Source organism: Pseudorasbora parva, chromosome 4 (genome assembly GCF_024679245.1).
Source record: "Pseudorasbora parva isolate DD20220531a chromosome 4, ASM2467924v1, whole genome shotgun sequence".
Lineage (NCBI taxonomy): Eukaryota > Metazoa > Chordata > Actinopteri > Cypriniformes > Gobionidae > Pseudorasbora > Pseudorasbora parva.
The window spans coordinates 55575449-55599256 of record NC_090175.1 but is presented as its reverse complement, the minus strand read 5'-3'; the positions used below and the strand labels follow the sequence as shown (position 1 = coordinate 55599256).

The 23808-nt window shown below is 37.7% G+C and overlaps 1 protein-coding gene across 2 annotated transcripts in view; it reads left to right on the top strand.

The window, feature by feature from the left end:
- The window catches only part of ptgfrnb (prostaglandin F2 receptor inhibitor b), a 67948-nt gene that overhangs the window by 33019 nt on the left and 11121 nt on the right, over positions 1-23808 (top strand). For both annotated transcript variants that reach the window (XM_067442258.1, XM_067442259.1), the window contains exons 5-7: positions 4588-5004; positions 6968-7375; positions 11207-11314. In XM_067442258.1, the coding sequence (XP_067298359.1) occupies positions 4588-5004; positions 6968-7375; positions 11207-11314 (933 nt within the window). The remainder of the gene's footprint in view (positions 1-4587; positions 5005-6967; positions 7376-11206; positions 11315-23808) is intronic.

The following is a 23808-nucleotide window of genomic DNA, read 5'->3' as shown; positions in this document are numbered from 1 at the left end:
AAAAACCCAGTAGTCCCCCCCCCCAAAAAAAACCCCGCCCACTTGAGGGGAATGCAATCAGTGACAGGAAATATAAGATATAAAACTGATATTTGGATTTTTTTACTTAAAGGGGGGGTGAAACACTCAGTTTCAGTCAGTGTCATGTCAATCTTGAGTACCTATAGAGTAGCATTGCATCCTGCATATCTCCGAAAAGTCTTTATTTTTTTTATAATTATATAAGAAAGATGCGCTGTTCCGAGTCTTTCCGAAAAAAGCCGAGCGGGTGGGGGCGTGTCGTGTGAGCGGAGCTAAATAATGACGTGTGCCCGCTGCTGCTTTTGTGTTGAGTCGAGTGCGTCGTAAAGCTGTGTCATCCCTAACAGCGGGAAAAAAACTTTATTCAAAATAAAAATATGGCTTTTAATCAGATACAGCCATACATCTATGATCCGGAATCAGTCCCAGAGGCTGCAGTTGAACAGGAGCAGCAGCAAAAACGACTAGAGCAGGACGTCTGTATGTGGTACAAGTTATACACTAACTATATAATATGCTTAGCGGCTTGTGTTATTTACATATTTATACTTGAATTATATCATCGTATTTTTGTCTTTGAAGGTGTACATGTGGGAAGTGCAGTTGTGCACGTGTGTGTGTGTGTTTACGCGTTGTTTGTGTAGACAATTGTAACCTTAGTAAGCGGACTGGTTTTGCACCGCAGGCTAAGTTAGTGTTTACATAGAAAGACACAGAATAGTAGCGCATTTGAATGAAGAAGCGTGCTTATTTGGTTCAACATATTTCCCCCCTCTTTGTGTATTGTTGTTTGGAGTGCTTTTACAATACACAAACATAAAGTTACACATATAGTGGCCAGCTAAACAAATGTACACGCACTACACATCGCATGCTCCATTGATCAATTAACTATACGTGATCATGTTTGGGCTACTTGATGAGCATAGGCAAAAACACAGACATTTGAAGCAGTCTCACTCACCGCCTGCGGTTCTAACGTTAGGACCTTTATCGTTGGGACTGCTCCATCCTTCAGCATTAGGCGATTGGAAAATCCGGCGTCGAGCTGGGCCTTGTTTATGAAACAGTCGGCACCGAAATGCAGCGAACAGATATAAACATTCGCGCAACTCAGTTGCTGATCCGGAAAAGCAAATTCCATCCACTGTTGCCTTAACGCGGGGGTTTTGGGGGAATCTGTGCAGGACTGTCTTGGTCTGGCAACCAAAAACGCACTTTTTGATGTCATTGTTAATTGTGCACATTACCTGTGCAGCAGCCTACGAGCCAGCGCTTTAATGGGCATAGCCTGTTACTTTCGCTCTCTCTCTCTCTCTCTCTCTCTCTCTCTCTCTCACGCGCTTCCGGTAGAATTGTCCGTAAGGCCCATACAAGGAAATTCCGCCCCCACTAACGTCAAAGGGGACGCATGATCTCAAAAAACTTGCCGAAACTTATGACTAACCGGAAGTAGTATTTTTGACAAAGAAATACTCCCATCAAACGTCCACCTTAACTTTTGAAACTGTGTCTATGTTTAGTATGGGATTCCAAGTCTTTAACAGTGTAAAAAGATCAGTATGCATGAAACAGCATTTCACCCCCCCTTTAACAGTGATGATGTTTACTGCACATGAAGGCATACTGAGTGTCAGAGTGTCAGGATCCCAAAATTGACCCATTCATCCTGCTAAAGCTTTACGTATATTGCCGGTATCCACTTTTGTCTCCTTAAATGCTTATTTTTTGGGGGGCAACTTAGTTCTGTGTTTTTTTAGCTTGTTTGTTGTGCACCCTGTCACGTATCAGCTTTTAGACACCGTTCTGTTTTTTGTCATAAGTCAGAAATGACAAGGCGACAGTTTCACACAATACAAAGTCAATGGAGACCGTTGGATTGACCCCCCCCCCCCCCCCCATCCACCGGTGTGGGCGTGGCCTACACATGGCCTATCTTCTTTAACTCTTTGCCTGCCAGCGTCAGCATTTTTCACAAAACTTTCATGGCCCACAGAACATTTTATTGTATGAATATCTAAATAACAATATGTAAGGGATAATCCACAACTAGCTGTGTTAAGAAAGGAATAATTGATGACAGTCTGTTGAATTGTTAGAAAAATAATGCACACCCGAGATGGTAATGCGATCACGAAGTGGCTGTTAAACCTCGAGATTCTCACTATTAACTATGACTTTTGCCTCAATAAACTCATAATTACTGCTTATTAATAGTTAGTAAGGGAGTTGTTAAGTGTAGGTCTTGGGTGATAAGAATAAGGCATTAATATGAGCTTTATAAGTGTTAATAAAAAGCCCATATTCTAGTAATATGCATGATAAGCAGCTAGTTAACTGAGAATTGAAGTGTTTGTGTGTTTCGTATGTGTTTTAACTGCTTTGCCGTGATTGTTGTTTTGTTTTGGTGTTGTTGTTTTTTTCCTCAACAACTTTTTAGCAGTCAAAAATGCTTAATTGTCAAGTCTAAATTATTTGTTGAGTTGCATGTTTAAGTTAAAGTCAGGACTGATGCGGATTTTGACTGATTGAGAGGGCTTTGTCCATGTTGTCCGTTGTTTTATCTAGTGTTTGTTAAGGCAAGAATCACTTTTGATTTGAACTATTGAGCAGTCAGCCATAACACTCACTATAACACCATATAGAAACACCACACCACTCAAAACACCAGAGCAAGTGCAAAGCAACACCCTGACAAGCAGTGTGCTAAAACAACATCCTGTCGTGCACGGCATGCTTTAGAAATGTGCAAATCTTCTATACATTAGGGGTGTGATAAGACCCTAAGCTCACGAGACGAGAATCGGAAAAAAAAAATCCTTAATGACAATTGGCAGGTGCATTTTAACAATCATCTTAATGTCATTTCAGTTTTACTTTCTGAGTGTGAATTATCAAATGCATTGAAAGACAACAATATACAAGCACTGTAAAAGGTTTTGCCACAGTCTCAACTGTAGTAGTTTTACAGTATATAGTATATCAGTACTGTATAAATAACAAAAATAAATAACAGATTTTGTTAACTTTAGTACGGGAAGCACATTCACTATTAACTATGACTTTTGCATTAATAAACTCAGAATTTACTGCTTATTAATAGTTAGTAAGGTAATTTTTGTAGCATTTAAGTTAAGTTATTGAATAGGATTAATGGATGTAGAATAAGGTCATGCAGAATAAGGCATTAACTTTATAAGTGCTAATACATAGCCAATATCATTGTAAAATGCATGATAATAAGCAGCTAGTTAACCGTGAGAATTGGACCCTAAACTAAAGTGTTACCCAGTTTTTCTTAGTAAATAAATTAATAAGCAATTAAATAAATAAGCAATAAGTGCAACCATTATCAAAGTACAAAGTAATGCAAATAGAGACCAAAACAGAGAGCAGAGCTAAGAGCTAATTTTTGTAACCTCAAGGCTGTCCAGAATTCTGCTGCAAGGCTTTTAACCCACACCAGTAAAAGAGCACACATCACACCGATCTTCACTTCATTAGTTACCAGTGAAAATTAGAACGCACTTTAAGATTGTGGTTCTTACTTTTAGAGCCGGACAATCTCTGACCTGATACAGCTGCCTACGTCTTCATGTAGTCTAAGATATTTAGTCTCCCCCCCCACACACATTTTTAAATGGGGCTGTTCATTTCAAGCTGTGGCACCTAGGCTGAGGAATGCATTGCCTCCTTCCTTACGCTGCCTGGACTCAGTGGAAAAGTTGAAAACACAGATGAAAACTCTTCTATTTAAAGAGGCTTTTATTTAGACTGTAGGGTGGTTCGGCCGGTCTTTTGTGCATTTCTATTTATTGTTTTTGCTACTCGTTCTGATTAGTTACTGTAATGTTTTTATAAATGTTATGTATTCCTCCTTGTGTTGTAAAGCACTTTGTGATTTTTAATGTGAAAAGTGCTATACAAATACATTTTACTTACTTCACTACTTACTAAGAGTGGTTATAACTACACAGCCCAGCCTAAGATAGCTTTGATATTGGGAGACAGGCTATTGTATGTTGTCTAATTTTGTGCGAATCAGAGAGTTTACTTTTGCGTTGCAATCGCACATACTCTGTGTATAGGGAGCGGTTGTGCTGAGAGCACATTACACAAGATAAGAGGCCGTTCACATCACGCCTAAAAACTTGTGGTAAACGTGGCCGGACCACTTTCTCTTTTTCCCCTGAATGAATTTCCAGCCCTTACATTAGCTCTACTTCTAGATACTCATAGAGATCATCAATAAAAAAACACATCCTTATTGTTTGCTAATTTCACCCTTATACTCTATAACAGCGATTTCGCAAGACAACTTTTCACTCAATGAGCATTCGTCACTCCCCTATATCATTGTTTAAATGGTTACTTCAGTGATATAGCATTAAGCTTTATATCAGAAGAAATCCGATTGTATATTTGAATGATTGTCTTTTTCTTTTCTTTTTTCTGGCTTTTCTCGGTCTAGAAGAAAGCATACATAAACAATAAAAAATAAAAAAAACAGTTATCTTCCCAGCGCTGAAGTACCGTTTTAATGTATGTGCTTTTATTGTCTCTCAGATCCAGACTACACCGTTGTTCTGAACTCATCCGTGAACGCAAAGTTCTTCGGCGACCCGATGGCGTTGGAATGCAGAGTCACGAACGTGTCCAACCTTCATAGTGGTCGACTGGGAGTGTCATGGCTGTTCAGAGACGCTCTGCCTGGCGACGTTCCTACTCGTACTATCGCGTCATTGGATGAGAACGGAGCCCTCATGCCAGGCAAGACGTACAAGAGCCGCGTAGAGGCGGGGCTTATTACAGCGACCAGGGCGGAGCCTTCCACATTCAAGCTCCGCCTCCTTCACACGACGGACGCAGACGCCGGAGAATACTCATGTGACGTAACGGCGTGGATCCCGACTCGTCATGGGAGCTGGAAAAAGGTTGCGGAGTATCTGACCCCGGCACTTAAAGTCAGCTTTGCTAACAAGCGTAAGTGTTTTTAGGGATGTTTCCGTAAGACCAACAAACAAACCTTTCTTGTTTAGTTAGCTCTGCCTCACATAAGGTGTCTAGTTTGCCTCAGACACCTGTGAATATTACAGCTCAAATGTTCACGCTTCTATTCTGGTCTGACATATGACATCTCAGCTCATTGATTTCCTGCATCATTTCTATAATTACCTGAACGGAATACATATATGCATGGAAACATTTGCATCCTGCAGCGTCTCTGTGTCTTCTGTAATGGAGAAGTCTGTTTCACGAGGAGGGACAAATGACGCCGTTTGTATTATATTCTGATGTGTTTTTTTGAGCTGCTGGACTGATGCAATTCTCCACGGGGTGCAGTTTATTCTGACATGCTGTACGGTTATGTTCAAAACTGTCTTTTGCTGCTCAAAGTTATTCAGCTGTGCAATTGCAGCTATAATGACCCCTAAGAACATTTGGCATAATTTTGCCATTATCTAATATTGTCGCTCCTATATTGGGACACTTTTTCATATTCCAAGAGTCTTGGCAATAAATTGTCTTACGTAACACAAGACCAATAACTTTCTTTCTCAGAGAAGACATGGTAGCTGCGTAAGAAGCGAATGCAATGTGTTGCGTCATGACTAAATCTCTGCGTCGTGTTCAGATGTCGAGTTTAACTTTGCCTCTGATGTTTCTCCTTAAACGCATCAGGAGAAATAAACACAGACCCCAGTAGCTTAAAGGTTTGAGAAAAGTGCTTTTACTATTACTAATAATAATAACAATAACGATACTATTGTGTATAATTATAATATAAACATTTACATGGTTTTTATGATGTTAATGTTGCTAGTATTATGTTAATGTTATTATATTAGTTATATCATTAATGCTATTATTTTGATGTTGCTTATTATTATAATTGAACTATTTACTGTTGATTATTATATGTATTATTTATTAATAATGATAATAATTATTATAATTTATATAATCATTTATATACATTTATATCAATATAATTATACTATAAATAAATCACATTAATAATACAATTTAAATAATAAAGATATTTATATTTTTATCATTTAAATATAAATAACATAATTATAATCATTATATTAGTATTATGTTAAATATGTATTGTTGTTGATTTTATTGTAATATAAATAACAACATAATTAATAAGTACAATTATGTTGATATTGTTATTTAAATATTTATTATTTATTATTATTGAGTATTGTTTATGAAATATTTATTAATCATAATGATTATTATCTATTTTTTATTATTATTATTTATATTTGTATTATTTAAATATTTATTATTTATTAGATGTTTATTCATAATAATGTGATTTTAACTATTTATTATCATTATTATTATTATAAAATTGTATTCAAGAAAGACTAATGTGAAGCAAATTGTATCACGAGGTAACTTAACATAACTATGCCTTTGAAAGGTAACTCATCTCAAAGGTTATTTTTTATTATTAATATGTTTTTTATCATATTTAATTGTAATTTTATTACGTTTGGTTTTAATTTTATTGTGTGTTAATTAAGATAATATTGCTTGTAGCCATATGGATAGCGGCTCAGATGTTTTGATGAGACTGTTTCAGTTCAGGATGAGATCTCTGACTTTTGACTGCATCAAACACTCTCAGAAAAAAAGGCACAGCGCTGTCACTGGGGCGGTACCCTAAGGTACAAAAGTGAAAAGGGACATCTTTGTACCTTACTCACCCCTAAATGGTACATATTAGTTACATATCAGTACTTTAATAGTGCAAATTAGTACCTTTTCGGTTTTGTACCTTAGGGTACCGCCCCAGTGACAGCAATGTACCTTTTTTTCCGACAGTGAAGTAAGGAGAGAAACCTCAAGTATAGACATTCAGATCTCCATTTGATCTCATTCCTGCCTTCATGAGATCTGTTTTGTTCTTCTCATTGGTCTCACGCAGGTCCTGTCCTTGGTGTCGTAGCCCGTCGTCTCCGTGAAGCGACGGCTACGGGCTCCACGTTTGAGATGAGCTGTCAGGCCAATGTCCAAAACCTCCCACCAGGCACCGCCTTCTCCATCCACATCCTGTCTGAGGAGGCCATAGGGTCGCCCAGCCGCAAAATCGCCTCTATGGGCCCTGAAGCGGTTCTCCAGCTGGAGGACTGGGGCGAGCCGGGCCGACAGGACAGCCTGATGCTGGTGAAGACCGGGAAGAGGGACTTTCAGTTTCGGATCCAAGCGGTGCAGGTGACCGATCGCGGCTTCTACTGGTGTGAAATGAGAGCCTCGACGAAACAGGCCGGGGAAGACTGGGTGGAGATGGCCAAAGGAGTGTCCAATAAGGTTCAGATTGCTTTCGCACACAAAGGTAGACTCTTTTTAATTATTTATTTTATTGTTTATTTTTACAGGGACAATGCACAATTAAAGGAACTGTATGTAAGAAATGTATTTCAATTAATCATGAAATGGCCCTGATATGTCACTAGACATTAAGAAATTATGTTCATTTCAAACACTTATATCACTGACAACAGTAGTCCGGCCAGGATATTGTCATTTAAAAGTTGTTGTTGCAGCCCTCAGCTGATGTTGATGTTGACATGTTGTGTTTTGGCCTAAAGCTCCGCCCTCCACCTATCGACCAATCATGAAGTCAGTAGTGTTTCAGCATCCGGGTTGCCAGATCTGCTCTAGCTACCACAGTTGCAGATCTACAAACGTTCCTGCTGATCCTGCAGCCAATCTGGCAACCTCGAGTCAGGGGGGAGGGGGATAGTGATTGCAGTACCAGTTTTGGCCACAATCTTACATACACTTCCTTTATTAGTAATTGCACCAGTTTTCTAACTGCTAATTCACAGCTGCTTTCCCTGGGCAGGTAAACAAATAAAATAACTTACAATAACATACACCACATACAACATCACAATAACCTACACATCCATGATGTAAATTTTGGATAAAACAAATCCATATGAACTCACTCATAAAACGAATCCATGCGAATTGAGCGGAAGAGGCTCGATCGCTTTATGTGATGCTTGAGGTCGGGGCCTCGTCTCACAGTTTCCAGATTTCAGTAACATGTTTGAGAGTCAACCAGCTGAACGTGATTTTGATTTATAGAAAACACAAAGTGATAATGAAGAACGAATGGGTGAACGAAAGCTCGATCATAGGGGAATGTGTGAAATCATTCATTCCACTGAATCACATTAATTACTTACCCTAATGTCGTTCAACACCCGTCAGACCTCCGTTCATCTTCAGACACAGATTAAGATATTAGTGTTGAAATCCGATGGCTCAGAAAGGCCTTCATTGACACTGTTGGAAACTCAGAAGTGAAGAGCAGGAGAATATGGGTATATTTTTCTGGCAGGCGTTACTCTTTATTGAGAAACACACAGACAGTCTGTGGCTGCAGTCGTCCGAGTCTAATTGTAAACAGTACACATAAGCCCCTTTCACACTGCGATTCCGGCAAATACACGGATAATGCGACCCGGCATTTGTTCCCGGGCCGCTAGATTTGGTCCATTCACACTGCCAGCGAAATACCGTAATATGTGCGCTTTCACACACAACCCGTAACGGTCCCGGGTCGAGTTGACACGTGACATCCTGATGTGACGTATAACGGCGAGCGATCTCAGCTTCAGCGCGGATAGTAAGGAGCTCCGTGGTCTCGACTTGTCTCCAGTTTGCGCACATTTCTGCTTGTTCAATTTTAGTTTCTTTTGTATACGAACACTCTCTGCGTTTAAAACACAGACGAGCTCTTCTGGCACTACAGGGTTGTATTATTGAAAAAACAAGCTCTAGGAGTCGCACGATAACTACGTACACGTTGCGGCATTAGTTTTGGCTTTTGTTCACACAGCGCTCGTCCCGGGTCGAACCCTGCAATGTTACTAGGTCCCCGACCCGGGTTCAATTCGGTAATCAATCCCGGGACGTGGTTGCTTTCACACAGAAGGCGACCCGGCAATGCTCCGGGAATATTGCGGATCCGACGTGCAGTGTGAAAAGGGCTATAGTAATTTATCCACATTTCAGGGGGAGGGATTTACACATAGAGGAGGAGACAATCTTAACAAAGGAATGCAAATGTTGTATAGGTAAAAGGGACACACCCCATACATTTTAGTGTCACCAGTCCTAATCCTATCAGCATTACAGGGCCAATCAGACGCATAGATGCAAATCTAATCACTCTGACAATGTTGTTATAGATCAGGAAGTGCATAAAGACAAAAGGCAGATTAGCTTGATCTCGTAAGAATGTAGTCAATCTGTACCTCAAAACTGTAAAGCACTATGCACATAACAAACTGTTTGTATACTATTACATTGGAACCTTGATATAACAATTTATACATTTGTAATCCCACAACACCAATGTCATTTCCTCTCTCAAGACCCATAAAGGCACTAAAGACGTCGTTACAAAGCCCATCTCACTACAGCGGCTCTTCAATCATTTTATTAAGACATGAGAATAGTTTTTGTTCGCAAAAAAAGAGTTAATGCTTGTGGTCGGGGGCTCTTCTCACAGTTTCCAGACTTCAGTATTACGTGTGACGGTGTGAGTCAACCAGCTGAACGTGTGATTCTGATTTATAGGAAACACAAAGTGATAATGAAGAACGAACGAGTGAATGAAAGCTCGATCACTGGGGAATGTGTGAAATCATTCATTCCACTGAATCACATTTAAGCTTTAAGCTCTGTGATTCATAATGGCACATCTAATGTTTGATATGCAATGATGATTTCCTTCATCAGCTCTGCTCTAAAATCGAATTGAATGAACTACATTTGAATACAATGACAATGAACTACAATACAATGAACTACGCTGGAAAACATTTGATTCATATATCACCAGTGATCACAACTGTATTAGGTCTACAGATAGACCTTATTATGATAGTAATAAACAATATAGTGTCTTTTTTATCATATCAATCAGTCATTTTTGGGCCTTTCTGTTATACACCATTCAAAAGTTTGCTAGGTAACACTTTATAATAAGGTTTCATTAGTTAACATTAGGTTTGTATAGTTAGCATAACACTACTTTAGTTCAAATTAACTAAGATAGAGCAATACTTATACAGATTTTATTTATTTTAGTGGTCGCATTTTAGATTAGGTCTAATTCTCATTATTAGCAATGACGTTTCCCTTATTAAAATCCTAATAACTGCTTATTAATATTTAGTAAGGTCGTTGTTACGTTTAGGTATTAAGGGATGTAGAATATGGTCATGAATAAGGCATTAATAAGTGCTAATAAACAGCCAATATTCTAGTGATATAGATAATAATAAGCAGCTAGTTATCAGTTTATCAGTTATCAGCTAGTTATCAAGTTTGTTATTCCACTCGGCCCGTGTCCTTTTTCTAAAACGGTTTTGAAATAAGACTTACCCCACCTTTAAGGGATGTAGAATATGTTAATGAATAAAGCATTAATAAATGCTAATAAACAGCTAATATCCTAGTGATATGCATTATAATAAGCAGCTAGTTATCAGCGAGAATTGGACCCTGAACTAAAGTATTCCCATTTAGTTAATGTTCATTTCAACTAATACATTATTAAAATCAAAAGTTGTATTTGTTATTATTAGTTAATGCTCTGTGAACTAACATTAACAGTGAACAAATGCATTTTAACTAATATTAACAAAGATTAATAAATACTGTAACATTTAATTGCTTATTGTTAGTTAATAGATTAGCTAATGTTAACAAATGAGCCCTTATTGTAATGTGTTACCTAATAATTTAATACTTAAATTAAATTAATACTTTTATTCAGCAGGAATGCTTTAAATTGATCAAGAGTGACAGAAAAAGACATTTATAATTTTGCAAAAGATTCTATTTCAGATAAATGCTGTTCTTTTGAACTTTCTATTCATCAAAATAATAATGTTAAAAACACAGGAATAAATTACATTTCAACATGTATTCACATATAAAACAGTTCATATTTCACAATATTAGTGTTTTACTGTATTTGTAATGAATTAAATGCTAAAATATTACAATAATACAGCGTAGGGATTATAATTAAAATATTTCCGACCTCAGTGCATATATAAATATAATGCTCAATATGCAGTATGCTTTAAAATGTCTATCTTATAAGACTGGAATGAGCCGTTTTTTTATTTCTTACCAGGTCCCACGTTTGCTGTGTCCATCCGTTCAGACGCCGTGAGTGTTTACCCCTGGGAAACTGCTAAGATGGAGTGTGACGTCAGTGTGAGCGGCACGTCTCCCACTACAGGCGAGTACACACACACACACACACACACACACACACACACACACACACACACACACACACACACACACACACACACACACGCACACACACACACACACACACACACACACACACACACATGTTGGTCTATGTGGTTTACAGGGACTCTCCATAGGCGTAATGGTTTTTATACTGTACAAACCGTATTTTCTATCCCCTTACACTACCCCTAAACCTACCCATCACAGGAAACATTCTGCATTTTTACTTTCTCAAAAAAAACATCATTTAGTATGTTTTTAAGGCCATTTGAATTATGAGGACATTTGATATGTCCTCATAAACCACATTTATAGTGTAATACCAGTGTAATACCCATGTAGTTATACAAATTTGTGTCCTCATAAACCACATAAACAGGCTCACACACGCACACACACACACACACACACACACACACACACACACACACACACACACACACACACACACACAAATGAACATAAAACAATGTAGATTAATGCTAATTATTAATTACTTTATGCTGGAAGTGTAAAATAACTCACTTTAATCACTTTAAAGTGAAGACTTTCTGAGCATAAACAAAATTTTGTTAGATTTATATTTAAAACATAAGAAAATAAACCATTCAGGAGACATTAGATATTTTTATATTGGAAAACAGCAGTGATTTTTGCTGATAGTCCTGGGATGCTTTTTTTTCTTTAACTAGGAAAGATCTTTATAAAAATACATCATTAAAGACATATACTATGTGGTTTCTCAGACATTCTAAGTAAAAATTTCAACTTTTCTTCTACTATTTACATCTTATTTACATGTCATGCATTTATTGATGCTAAAATTATGGAAAGCAAGATAATTGCTTCTTTTTAACTCTGAGTTATGAGAAAATATCTCACAGGTCTGACTTTATTTCTCGCAATTGTGACTTAGTGAATTGTGAGATATTCATAATCTCACAGTTTCGAGTAACTAAAGTCTGAACTTTGAGATAAAAAGACGCAATTGCGTTACGTTTTTTATCTTTAATTCTGTGGCTTCCTTTTAAAACCAATCAAAGGGAACATTACTGTGAAAACATTGGTTACACTGTATTTTATAGTGACGTAGTTAAATTGTACTTACTCAAATTACTGAGTAATATTATAACTACATGTGCTTACTATAGAGTTAGGGTTTGGTTTAGGGTTAGTTATTACGCTTAATTTACATGCTGTAACATAACTATGCCACGTTAAACGAAAGTGTTAGCAAAACATTAAACTGACGAGACATCACAGTAGTTTCCAAGTTTAAATCTGTTCATCTCATGCCATATTACAGTTATTGTACCCAGCTTGGCTCACGCTGACTGCTGTTATCAGGCTTGCGCTGGTCGTTAAATGCTATCAGATGCTTTGGCACAGCTGAGAAACATCATGCAAACGCTGTTCCTGAGCCGTTCCACACACCAGCCAAATTCAGCAGCCTCACAGCGAGACCCCGATGGCATTTGTGCAGATGTGCTTGTGTTGCGTTTGGATCCCGAGAAACCAAAGCTCTGTTTGAGTGAGCACGGGCTGCACGTTCAAACCGGTTTGTTGACACAGAGCAGGATTTTGTTGAACACAATAGGCACTTTATTCTGAACAATGTTTTATTATTCACAAACACTAAAGATCAAGCTGTTATTGAGTCATACTACACGCGTGCTGGCAGGAATATTTTACTGTTGGTTTATCAGCCATTTCCTTATTTTACTTCCTTTAGGTGTGTTTATTGTCACACGGTTTGATGCATCCTTACACATCGAACGAAAGTTCACACTGTAAGGGAGTTTAGCACAAACAATGACGTTTTGGTGTGCCTAATATCTATCCCGATTCAGTCGTGTGCTGCGAAAGAATAGAGAATCTCTGAGAGGTAAATAGAGATGGTTTACTTTCTCTATTACAATAAACTTTTAGTTTTTTTATTCTGTTTTGTGTAGTCACAGTCATGACCTCTTATAACCACAAAATGTTTAACATGTTTTTATAATAATAAATTAAACTAGATGGGCAATATCATGTTCTTTCATTTGTTTCTTGTGATGCACAATGCATTTAGACTTTTTTAATTTATAGTCTGTGCGATACAACTATAGTTTTATTAATATTTTGAATTAGTTAATAGTTAAAGTTAAACATTTAGTAAAATGGTTGTCTGTTTTTGTCATTGTTAGGGTTTTTTAGGGGATAGTGAAGAACGCTGAAACCTTATTGTAATTGTTAGACTTTCCAAGGTTCAACGTTTTCCCCTAAAACAGATCGCAGACCAAACTGTAAGTCGTAGAGACTTGAAACTTTGTGGGATGGTAGTACTCACACCATCTACAACGTCACCAAAGCTCGTCCCAATCGGCCTGATGGTGGCGCTACAGCGATCAAATGTATGTAATGGCTCATAACTCCTAAACAGTCTGATATCGTTGGAATCTTTGCCTCAAAATTGATGATTGGGAATCGATTTCCGTCACCTGAAATTTTTTAGCTATTTTGTAAATTACTTACTACTTTTGCAAAGTAGCCCTAGGTTTTTGCCCGAATGGAACCAAACCAGTGCAGAAAGATTATCTGGAGTCGATTATCTGGAGTCCCATTGTCAATAAAATTGATTGAGGTCCGCAACAGGAAGCCAACACGTTCTATATGGCCATGGTCACTTTTACTAAAACGGCTATCTCTCTTCAACGAAATGAGATCATTCTTGGAGATAAACACCTATGTATGGGCTCAGTGTGTGGTCTCATCTTAAAAGGACGTAGTGACTGGAGCAATAAAATAAAATAAAAACGTCCGTCAGACAAGGTTCATTTTTCACGTGCGTAAAGGATTGGCAATCACAACATTTTTCACACATGCCCACGACATTCATACTATAAAGTAAAACTCCTCATTCGGAGCAACTTTGCTTCCAGAACCACCACTATCAATCAAACCGTTTGTTAAATATTAGAGATTATTTCAAAAACTAGCTACTTTCGTGAACTAGTCCTAGGTTTTTGGTTCAACCATGATAAGTGTTAAAAAGCCTTAAAACATACATTTCCTAATACTTACTTTTCCATACTTTTCCTAAGTAAATGGTATTTTCCATCTATTATCTAAGTGTTACATGCTTGATAAATAAAACGTAGTACGAATGTGCCTATAGGCCGTAAAGCTCGCAGCTATATTTATTATTATATATAGTTTTAGCTATTATAGCACATCAAGTTAAACTAAGTTAAAATTATGCAATAATGATTGACTGGCTGCACAATATAATTTACATGTGATCCTACTGAGCTGTTCACATTGTAATATTTATTTGCATAGTTGTTTCAGATTTTTGATTTGTTTTTATAGGTTCACTTTGTATTGTGGAAGTACACATACTTTAATGTTGACTTTAGTTTTTGCTTGCTTTGTGAAATGTACAGAAGTCGATTCAATATGAAAGAAAATATGATATAATTAAAGTGAAAGTCTAATAGTTTCTTAGAGGTGAAGTGGGTGTGACTACCACACAACAATGCAAAAACATGTCTGATGACTCAAACAGACAGAGCAACACTGCAGTGACTTTCATTAAACTGGAGTATGAGAAAGTATTTTAACATCCAAAAAATCCCATTTCACCTTCATGATGACAGTTTGTTCTGGAAATATTTTAAACTTGTTCAATGCTGGTCAGAATGAGGCAATAAATTACTTTTTATCAAGATGTTACTGGAATCGAGTCTGGACGTGTCTGCACTTGTCCTCAATGCCAGTACAAAATGGAAATGAGTGTTTAGTGTTGGGAAAAAGACTTCATTAACTGATGTCATGCAGAACTGGGTCACCCAGTGTGTGTTTTTCAGCATGCAATAACATGTCACACTGCGTGACGATCAAGACATCATCATCATATATTATGGATTTATAGCTTGTAATACTGTCACTCTTAAAGGGGAACATTATACAATGTGACAGTCTCAGGTGGTAGCAGAATGTGTGTGTGTGTGTGTGTGTGTGTGTGTGTGTGTGTGTGTGTGTGTGTGTGTGTGTGTGTGTGTGTGTGTGTGTGTGTGTGTGTGTGTGTGTGTGTGTGTGTGTGTGTGTGTGTGTGTGAGAAGTTTAGCTTAAAATACCACACAGATCATAAATGCCCATTTTTGAGTGGAAGGATAAACATGCTGGTTTTGGGTGTGTATCTTTAAATGCAAATGAGCTGCTGAGCCACACCCCTTTTCCAGCAGAGGGCGGAGCCTTGGCTATTCTGGCAAAAACTAAAACATCTGTTTGGTTTTGATGATCATCTCTGTCGTGCTCACATGAGATTGCAGCTCTTTATCATCATGAGAGTGTATGATCTGATGCGTTTTAAAGCCAGATCTGTCTAAACCTGTAAAGACATTTTTGAGCATATAAAACCGACTTCTTGTCCATATGATTTTATTTCCTCATGGTTCTTAAAGCAAATGATTGACACCATAGGGCCTGATCTGCTGTCGTTCATTAATATCTCTGACTACTGGTGTGGTCCTTGACTGCCTAAAACATGTCTCGGTTACTCCCCTTCTGAAGAAGCCAAATCTGGATGTGTGGTTTAAATCATTTTAGACCAATTTCTAATCTTAGCACCATCGGATCATTTCATTTCCTATTTGTAATGGAATAAAGAGAAAGGATCAAACGATCTGTTCAACAAAATAATAGTCTTTTAGCAGTAGGCTACCGCTTCTTAGGGTGCGTTCACACTTGTTCGGTTAGTTTGGTTCGTTTGGTCTGGACCCAAAAACAAAACATAGTCCTGGTCCGCTTAGCGTTCAGACTGGCATTTTTAACAGCGAACCTAAAGTTACCGAACCAAAGGCATAGGGAGACGGTCACAACCTGATTGGTCGGCTTATATGACGTATATCTCGCTTACCGAACATTCAAAACAACGCTGTGTGCTGATTAAACGCCATCATTTTATGCGTGTACATATGGCATTATTTTTTCCCCGCTGAGAACTCATGAAGAGCTCATAAAATGTTCAAAACATTCAAAACAGCAGCAGGATTTCCTCCGTTGTGCAGAAAAGAGACGGGCGACCCTTATGCAAAAGAGACGGCCGTTCTGTCGTCTGTACCTGCTAATAATGGGCAACACAGGAACTTTGATGAGAATAACCAGGTGTGATTTTTGTGCGTTGTTTCTAGCATTTTCGAAACATGCTCGTCTGACCAAATATTGATTAGGCACCTCCTCGTTGCTCCACGTTTGCCCTCTAACGTTAACATTACTCATTTTGGATACACCGATCTTTCCGCATCGTCAAATCAGCTGACTATGCGTCACATCTTGTGACATTAGGTCCAGTTTTTGGTCCGTGTTGCGTTCATATATCAATCAAACCGCACAAGAGTTCGTTTGGAAGCGGACAGAGACCCATTTTTTTAGCGCTCTCGGTCCGCTTGTTTGGTGCGCACCAGAGTTCGGGTGGCAGCGTTCACATATGTTCAAATGAACCGCACTAAACGAGCAATCGCACCAAGGGTCGTTTTAATCCAACCAAACAGGACAAGTGTGAACGCACCCTTAAACTGTACAGGGCAGGTCCTAGATCAGGCAACTTTTCTGTGCAATTTAAAATGTTTCACAGAAAAAAATGTGTATCCGATATATGAAATATTAATCAGCACCTGGCCTGTTTTATTTAATTGTGCTGTAAACCACACAAAAATAGAAATCTAGCCGAAATCTCATTGTCCTTGCATTAATCTAAACTAAACAAAAAAGAATAAATGATCCGTTTGATCTTTTATCTTTATTCCATTACAAATAGGAAATGAAATGATCAGATGGTGCTCAGTTGGACTTTTCTGACATCCTTTACTCTTCCCTGATGATGACCTCTGACCTACTTTCTGTAAGATCTGAATTTCTGTGGTTTGAATTTGATGATCTGAATTTCTTCTTCATCTGAAATCTTGAATCTGTATTTTCAAAAACTGAATATTTCCAGTCTATTAATTCAGAACAAAATATCTCCTGTTTGAAAATATGTCTATACAATTTTGACATAAAACATTTCAGATGTGTTCAATTTCAAATGTTCTATATTCAACATTTAAAAATTCAGAACTATGTAAAATGTAACATTATATTCAATTTTGTTAGATTACACTTCTCAATAATTCAGATTTATACAATTCAAATTCTGATGATTTTGTCATATTTCTAGCTCCATAGCGGCCAGACTGGTTGACTGGTAGTTGAAAATGTTATCATATCACGCCCATTCTAACTTACTTGCAAATGGCTTCCAGTTAATCAGGGAATACATTTTAAAATTTGAGTTTTTGTTTTTCAATCTTAAATGGCCTAGCATCGGGTTATCTTTCTAAAAATGTTTAAGAGGCACAATCCGCCAAGGTCACTTAGGTCTGGGGATCTTGGACTTCTCACGGTTTGCAGGTCTAAACTGAAACAGAGAGGACAGAGCATTTGGAATAGCCTACGCGGTGTCCTCTCTCTTGCTATTTTTAAATCAATTCTTAAAAATACACTTTTTAGTTTTAAGTAACCTGGTTGCCTTAAAATTTTGAGTTTATTGAAATAAAAAATTTGAGTTGATATAATGAAGAAAATTGCTTTAATAAATAGAAACTCAAGATATTATTGTATCTAAACCACATAAAAAAAGTGATAAATCATGAAAATAGCACTATTTGGCATGTTTCACTGCATCATCAGAAATAAAACACACACAATTACCCAATATGCTTACAAAATCTTTTAATAATATTTTAAGGTTATTTAAAGGTTGTCGAATCTCAAAAAATGTTCATTGTATTAACTCAAAATTTAAATTTCAATAAACTCAAAATTTTAAGGCAACCAGGTTACTTTTTTTCTAAAAATGTTTTTACAGTGTAGCTTTTTCTACTGGAGTTTTTGTTTTAATTGTATTGCCTTTGTACAACACTGGTCAGCCTTGGTTGTTTTAAATGTGCTTTATAAATCAAATGAATGAATGAACGAACGAACGAATGATGATCGAGTCGGTCCAGAGTAAATGCTATTGACCCTTTATAAAAAGGGGAGGAGCTGATTGATATGCCCCGCCCCATCTTCCTGTTGCAGTGGAAATTAACGTCAACACATTGAATAATTCGGCCTGTTTCAAGACACTTCAGTGGGACTTTAACGTGTGTCCCAATTTGCGTACTTGTGCCGTTTTGTAGTATAAATAGTAGTGTCTTTACACTGAAAATTCCACAAAGGAAAAAAAAAGTGCACTTTAAATGCCCAGATGATGCCCTTAATTAATCAGAAAAAGTATGCTATGTTGGAAACTTAAACTCTACACACACTCACCTGTCACAGCTTTAGTTGCGTAACAGAGACTCCATTGTTTAATGACAAAATAACCGGTTGCACTTTATTTTACAGTACGGGCAATTACGTGTACTTTCAGTGTTCTTGCCTAAGAAAGTATTGGGTAATATAAGGTACCTACATGGGTTAAGGTTAGGTTAAGGGGTAGACTCCAAAAGTGGCATTTCTAATTTCCCATGATGTTTAACCTTATGTACTTTCAGATTCACGAATACTTTTCGACGAGTACTCTAAGATTTCAGATCACGAAAACTATTATGAATGGTTTTAGTTTTAGCTATAACAACACTCATGAGGACCAAATAAGATCTCTTGTCTTTTGTGAGTTTTCTTTTGTGTGTGTGTGTGTGTGTGTGTGTGTGTGTGTGTGTGTGTGTGTGTGTGTGTGTGTGTGTGTGTGTGTGTGTGTGTGTGTGTGTGTGTGTGTGTGTGTGTGTGTGTGTGTGTGTGTGTGTGTGTGTGTGTGTGTGTGTGTGTGTGTGTGTGTGTGTGTGTGTGTGTGTGTGTGTGTGTGTGTGAGCCTGTGTGCGTTTTGTTATGAGTTTGTGTCTGTATAACAGCATTACTGTGTCATGTTGAGATCAGAGTGTGGCAGCTGAAATCCGAGTAACTTTTTTTCCTCGAGACACATCCTGCCGTGTTGTTTTATCTGTAAGGAATCTCTAACTCGCTGTAATCTATCATTCCTCTAATAGCTCTCATTCTCTGCTGCTTTATTTTCTCCTAAGGCCAGAGTCTTGCCGCATCAGTAACACTGTAATCTCAGGGGATGAACAGCACTTCCCCTCGGCTGTGGGGCTTCATAACCATCTTTTGTGCTGTCCCAGAAAAGAGCAGGTCCTAGTCACACTTCTGTCTCTGTCACCGTAACGTGCCTTTGCTCCTTCCTCCAGATATGCTCATGATATACAGCTGGCTTCACATGTCTGAGACGACATCTAAAATACGGGATGCAAAATTTACTTTGTTTGTACAGTCAGTCAGACGAAATCTACAGTTGGTCAGATTTTCCTGCTTAAATTGAAGCTCAAGATGCTCTTTGGATGCTCATAAACATGATAATCAGGTTTTAAATATAGGGAAAAAAGTAATTATGAGAATTATGTGTCAGTGACATTGTTTTACTGACATATAATTCTGACATATAATTTATAACTGTCATATAATTTGACAATTTATATATTTTTGTCTTATGTATTTAATGTTTTAATATTTTATATATATATTAACTCTGAATTTATTTATAAATTCAGCATTTATTTACATTTATGCATTTGGCAGACACTTTTATCCAAAGCGACTTACATTGTATTCATGGTACACATTTTGAGATTATTGTCAGTTCTTGCTTTCTCTGGGAATCGAACCCATGACCTTGGTGTTGATAGCACCACACTCTACTGGTTGAGCTACAGGAAAGCCTTTTTATTTTACTTTATTGATTTTACTTATAAAATATAAGATAATACACTTTATATTTTTATTTACTCTTAAAGGTCCCGTTCTTTGCGTGTTTTCGAAGCTTTGATTATGTTTACAGTGTGCAATATAACATGAGTTCATGTTTCACGTGTAAAAAAAAACAGTATTTTTCACACAATTTCCTTATCTGTACAGCGCTGTTTCCTCTGTCCTAAAAATGGCCTGATGATCTCCTTGTTCTGTGAAGTCCCTCCTTCAGAAACACGTAACGAGTTCTGATTGGGCCAGCGCTTCCCGTGTTGTGATTGGACAGCAGCTAAGCACACTTTGCCCGGAAAGGTCCCGCCTCTTACCATAACGGGGAGATGCAAGCGCTGAATGCGCGCTCTTCTCCACGTGAGAGAGCAACGAGACCACGCCCCCTATTTTGCGTGTTCTTGTGGGCGGAGCTTTAGTCAACAAACGGTTCTAGTGACGTCATCACAGCAGGAAGTGCAGCGGTGTAGTCCAAACCGGCCGCTCGCTGTAGGCTTTGAAAGGGAACGTCTGTTAAATAAAATATCTCTCTTGGCATTGAACTTTGAGCTTTATAATTTTACAGGTATTATTTATGCTCTAACAGCAACATTACACACTAACTAAAGTTTGAAAGATAAAATCGCGAAGAACGGGACCCTGATAACCGTCACGAGGACGAGGACGTGCTGAAGCTCTCTTTGCTTAAATTAGCTCAAAATTACTATCAGGTGTAAGTAATTACCTTGACAAACTATACATCATTAAAAAGATCTAAGACTAAAGTTTAATTTTTTTACCTCTGTTTTATTCTCAAAGTCTTATAGTGACCGTAATGTGTGTATATGTGCCAGAATATGATCTTGGGCGTCGCTACCTTTTGATTGTAATATGCGCGTCATTTGCTCCCATTCATAAAAAACTCCTCTGTGGTCGTCATGAAGACACTCGACAAAACAACTTCCCTCAGGGCTTTTACTTCAAATGTGTGCAGATGTGGAGAAATATTGATAGATTCTCACATGTTTGAGTCAAATTTCTATACAGAGTAGTATTATTTATTTAATCTTTATCCAAAATCCGCGGATGTATGATTATGAGAGCAGTAGGCTGTGATATGCTGTGTTTTCAATTCATTCTGGCAGCCGGGGGGCGCTGGAAAGCTGTACTACTGAAAATTCACTCCCTTGTGGAACACATGAAGAACAGACACACCATGTGACATTCAGGAAGTATCTGGCATGACCAAAACAGCTCCCAGAGATCGTTATATCCAAGGGGGTAATCTAGCGCTCGGAAAGCGTTCCACCCCTAGGGGCTGCCATTGCTAACCAAGCCATCACCTGCTGTTAGCATCCCATTGACTCCCATTCATTTTTGAGTCACTTTGACAGTGAATAACTTTACATCAGAGGCGTTTAAAGACTCCATTTGTCCATTTTATATTTCTAAAGAAACACGACAATGTATAAAAGCTCCATTACCTTGTATCTTACACTATCGCCCCGCAGAAGCTGTTTTTGTAAAAATAGGCTAACGATTGCGTCATAACCAACGCGACCCTGTCGCACAGTTGAGAAATTACCGTATAGACAGGAGGAGACGCTCGCAGGCAATCTTTTACTGTCTATGAGACAGTCGGGGGGACGTGGAGACATGTACTGGAGACTAGTCTGATAAAGTCAAGGGGGAAGAATGGGTAGAAGCCCATAGTGAGCCAAAAGCAACGGGAGAAAATATTTAAACAACGTGATTCAGATTTCGCTTTCCACATCTACTAGAAGACTCACAGCTGTCAGACAGGAGGCTCACGTCACATCTACGTCGTCAAGCTCAGTCTGAGTCTGCGCAGTTCGCTCAGCCATCAGGAAGTGAGTGCCCCTAGGTTGACTTCATTATTTCGCCGTAGACGTCAATGGGGTCGCTGTGTCCATTTCTTTTACTGTCTATGGTTATATCGCTATTTTATGCAGATAGACACGTTTTAAGACCATAAACACACAATCGCGGCAATATATGGTTGGTCTGTGTTCTTTATGCCATGTTGGGTGGTTTCATAATAGATGATATTTATAATGCAATGCTATTCCACATGTATATTTGTATATTGTCAGATTTTTTGACCCGAAGCTATATGAGATCACATATTGTTATATAAAGCACTCTACATATAAATTATAAAGTGATATGAAGCAAGTTTTGAATAAAACATGATTTTAATCGTATAAATTGTTGTTTTGCTTGTGTGCTAAGCTAACATGCTAGCGTGGCCTAGATGCACCTGCCACTGAGTAAATACTTTATTTTTATGAACATTTTCTAAATGTAAAACTACTGAAATGCTTATTTGGACGAAATGCATTCAATAGAGTCTCAGTGAGGGTAAAGTGAGAGGTTTGATTTAGAAATGAGGTTTGAATAGAACAGTTTGAATAGAGAATCGTTAGTAATTATAATGCAGACAAAAGAATAATAATTGGAGCCATAACCAGTCCGCAGAAGTGTGAATGTGTGCCGGGGAGACAAACTGAATGGGGCAGTTTGCACCTCTAAACAATAGAGGCAATAGATTGAATGAAAGCTGAGAAGACATGGCAATAAACATCAGTTGATATTTCAGCGATATCTCAAAAAAAAATCACATGAAACGATCTTGTAAAACGTTTAATAAAATTCAGAGTTTTAGACTGATCATCTTCAGATCTGAAATATAACATGGTCAGACTTGTGGCTTTAGCTGTAGTGCATTTCTAGATTTCTCCAAGGCCCACTTCAATTTTATTTTCATAAAGATATATCATACAAATAAATTTCTAATAACTTTACAAAACTTTGAAGCTTATTATAGCTTTTTTTGATTATAAAAAATATTATCATTTTGACTTTACAGTAAACTGCCAGGTGTCTGCTTTCAATTGAGACCATAATTATGCTTTTAGTGCAAAGAATTCACAAACTGTATTTGTTTTAGTCTGAGTATACATTTCTTAGGATTTTTTCAAAATTTGGAAGTCAGCTTAACAGGTTAATAAATGTAATATTTTACATTTATTTATATCTTATTGGTCAGATGAATTCTGTTTCTTGGTAGCCGCAAATAATATTGAAAATGAAAAATAATGACCTGATCAAAAAAATACATAGTTAATTACATAAAGATTACAAGATAAATTGAAACAGAACTTCAGAATTTTGTCACAGCCAAAGGTTTGTGAATAGGCAGTAACATTCGGAGCTCTGTCATGTGCGTTTAGAGGATTCACAAAAATCTGTGACCCCTGTGCAAATCATTTGGGTTGAGCACATTAAATTGAATGGCTTTTCGCTATTCATAAGTCCCTCAGGCCAGATGTGTGTGAGTGTTCGTCAGCTCATATCCCACAATGCCTGGCTGTGACCTCGTCAGCTGCACTCCAGCCGCTGACCCTTTCCTCATTATTGTAAGTCAAGTTCCAAACACATTAGTTCAGGATGGACACGGGATGGAGATCGTAGGAGGGATAATGGAGCCTTAGCATTTCTGCTTGAGAGCGTCTCGCTTTCTCAAACGCAAGGGAATGACTCGATACGTCATGAAGATAAAACCTTACCATTACTGGAGTTGTAGATCCTCCACCGATTAGATGCACATCAGTCCTTAAAAATGAGTTTGCTTAGGCGAGCCTCACTGTTAGTAGTGCT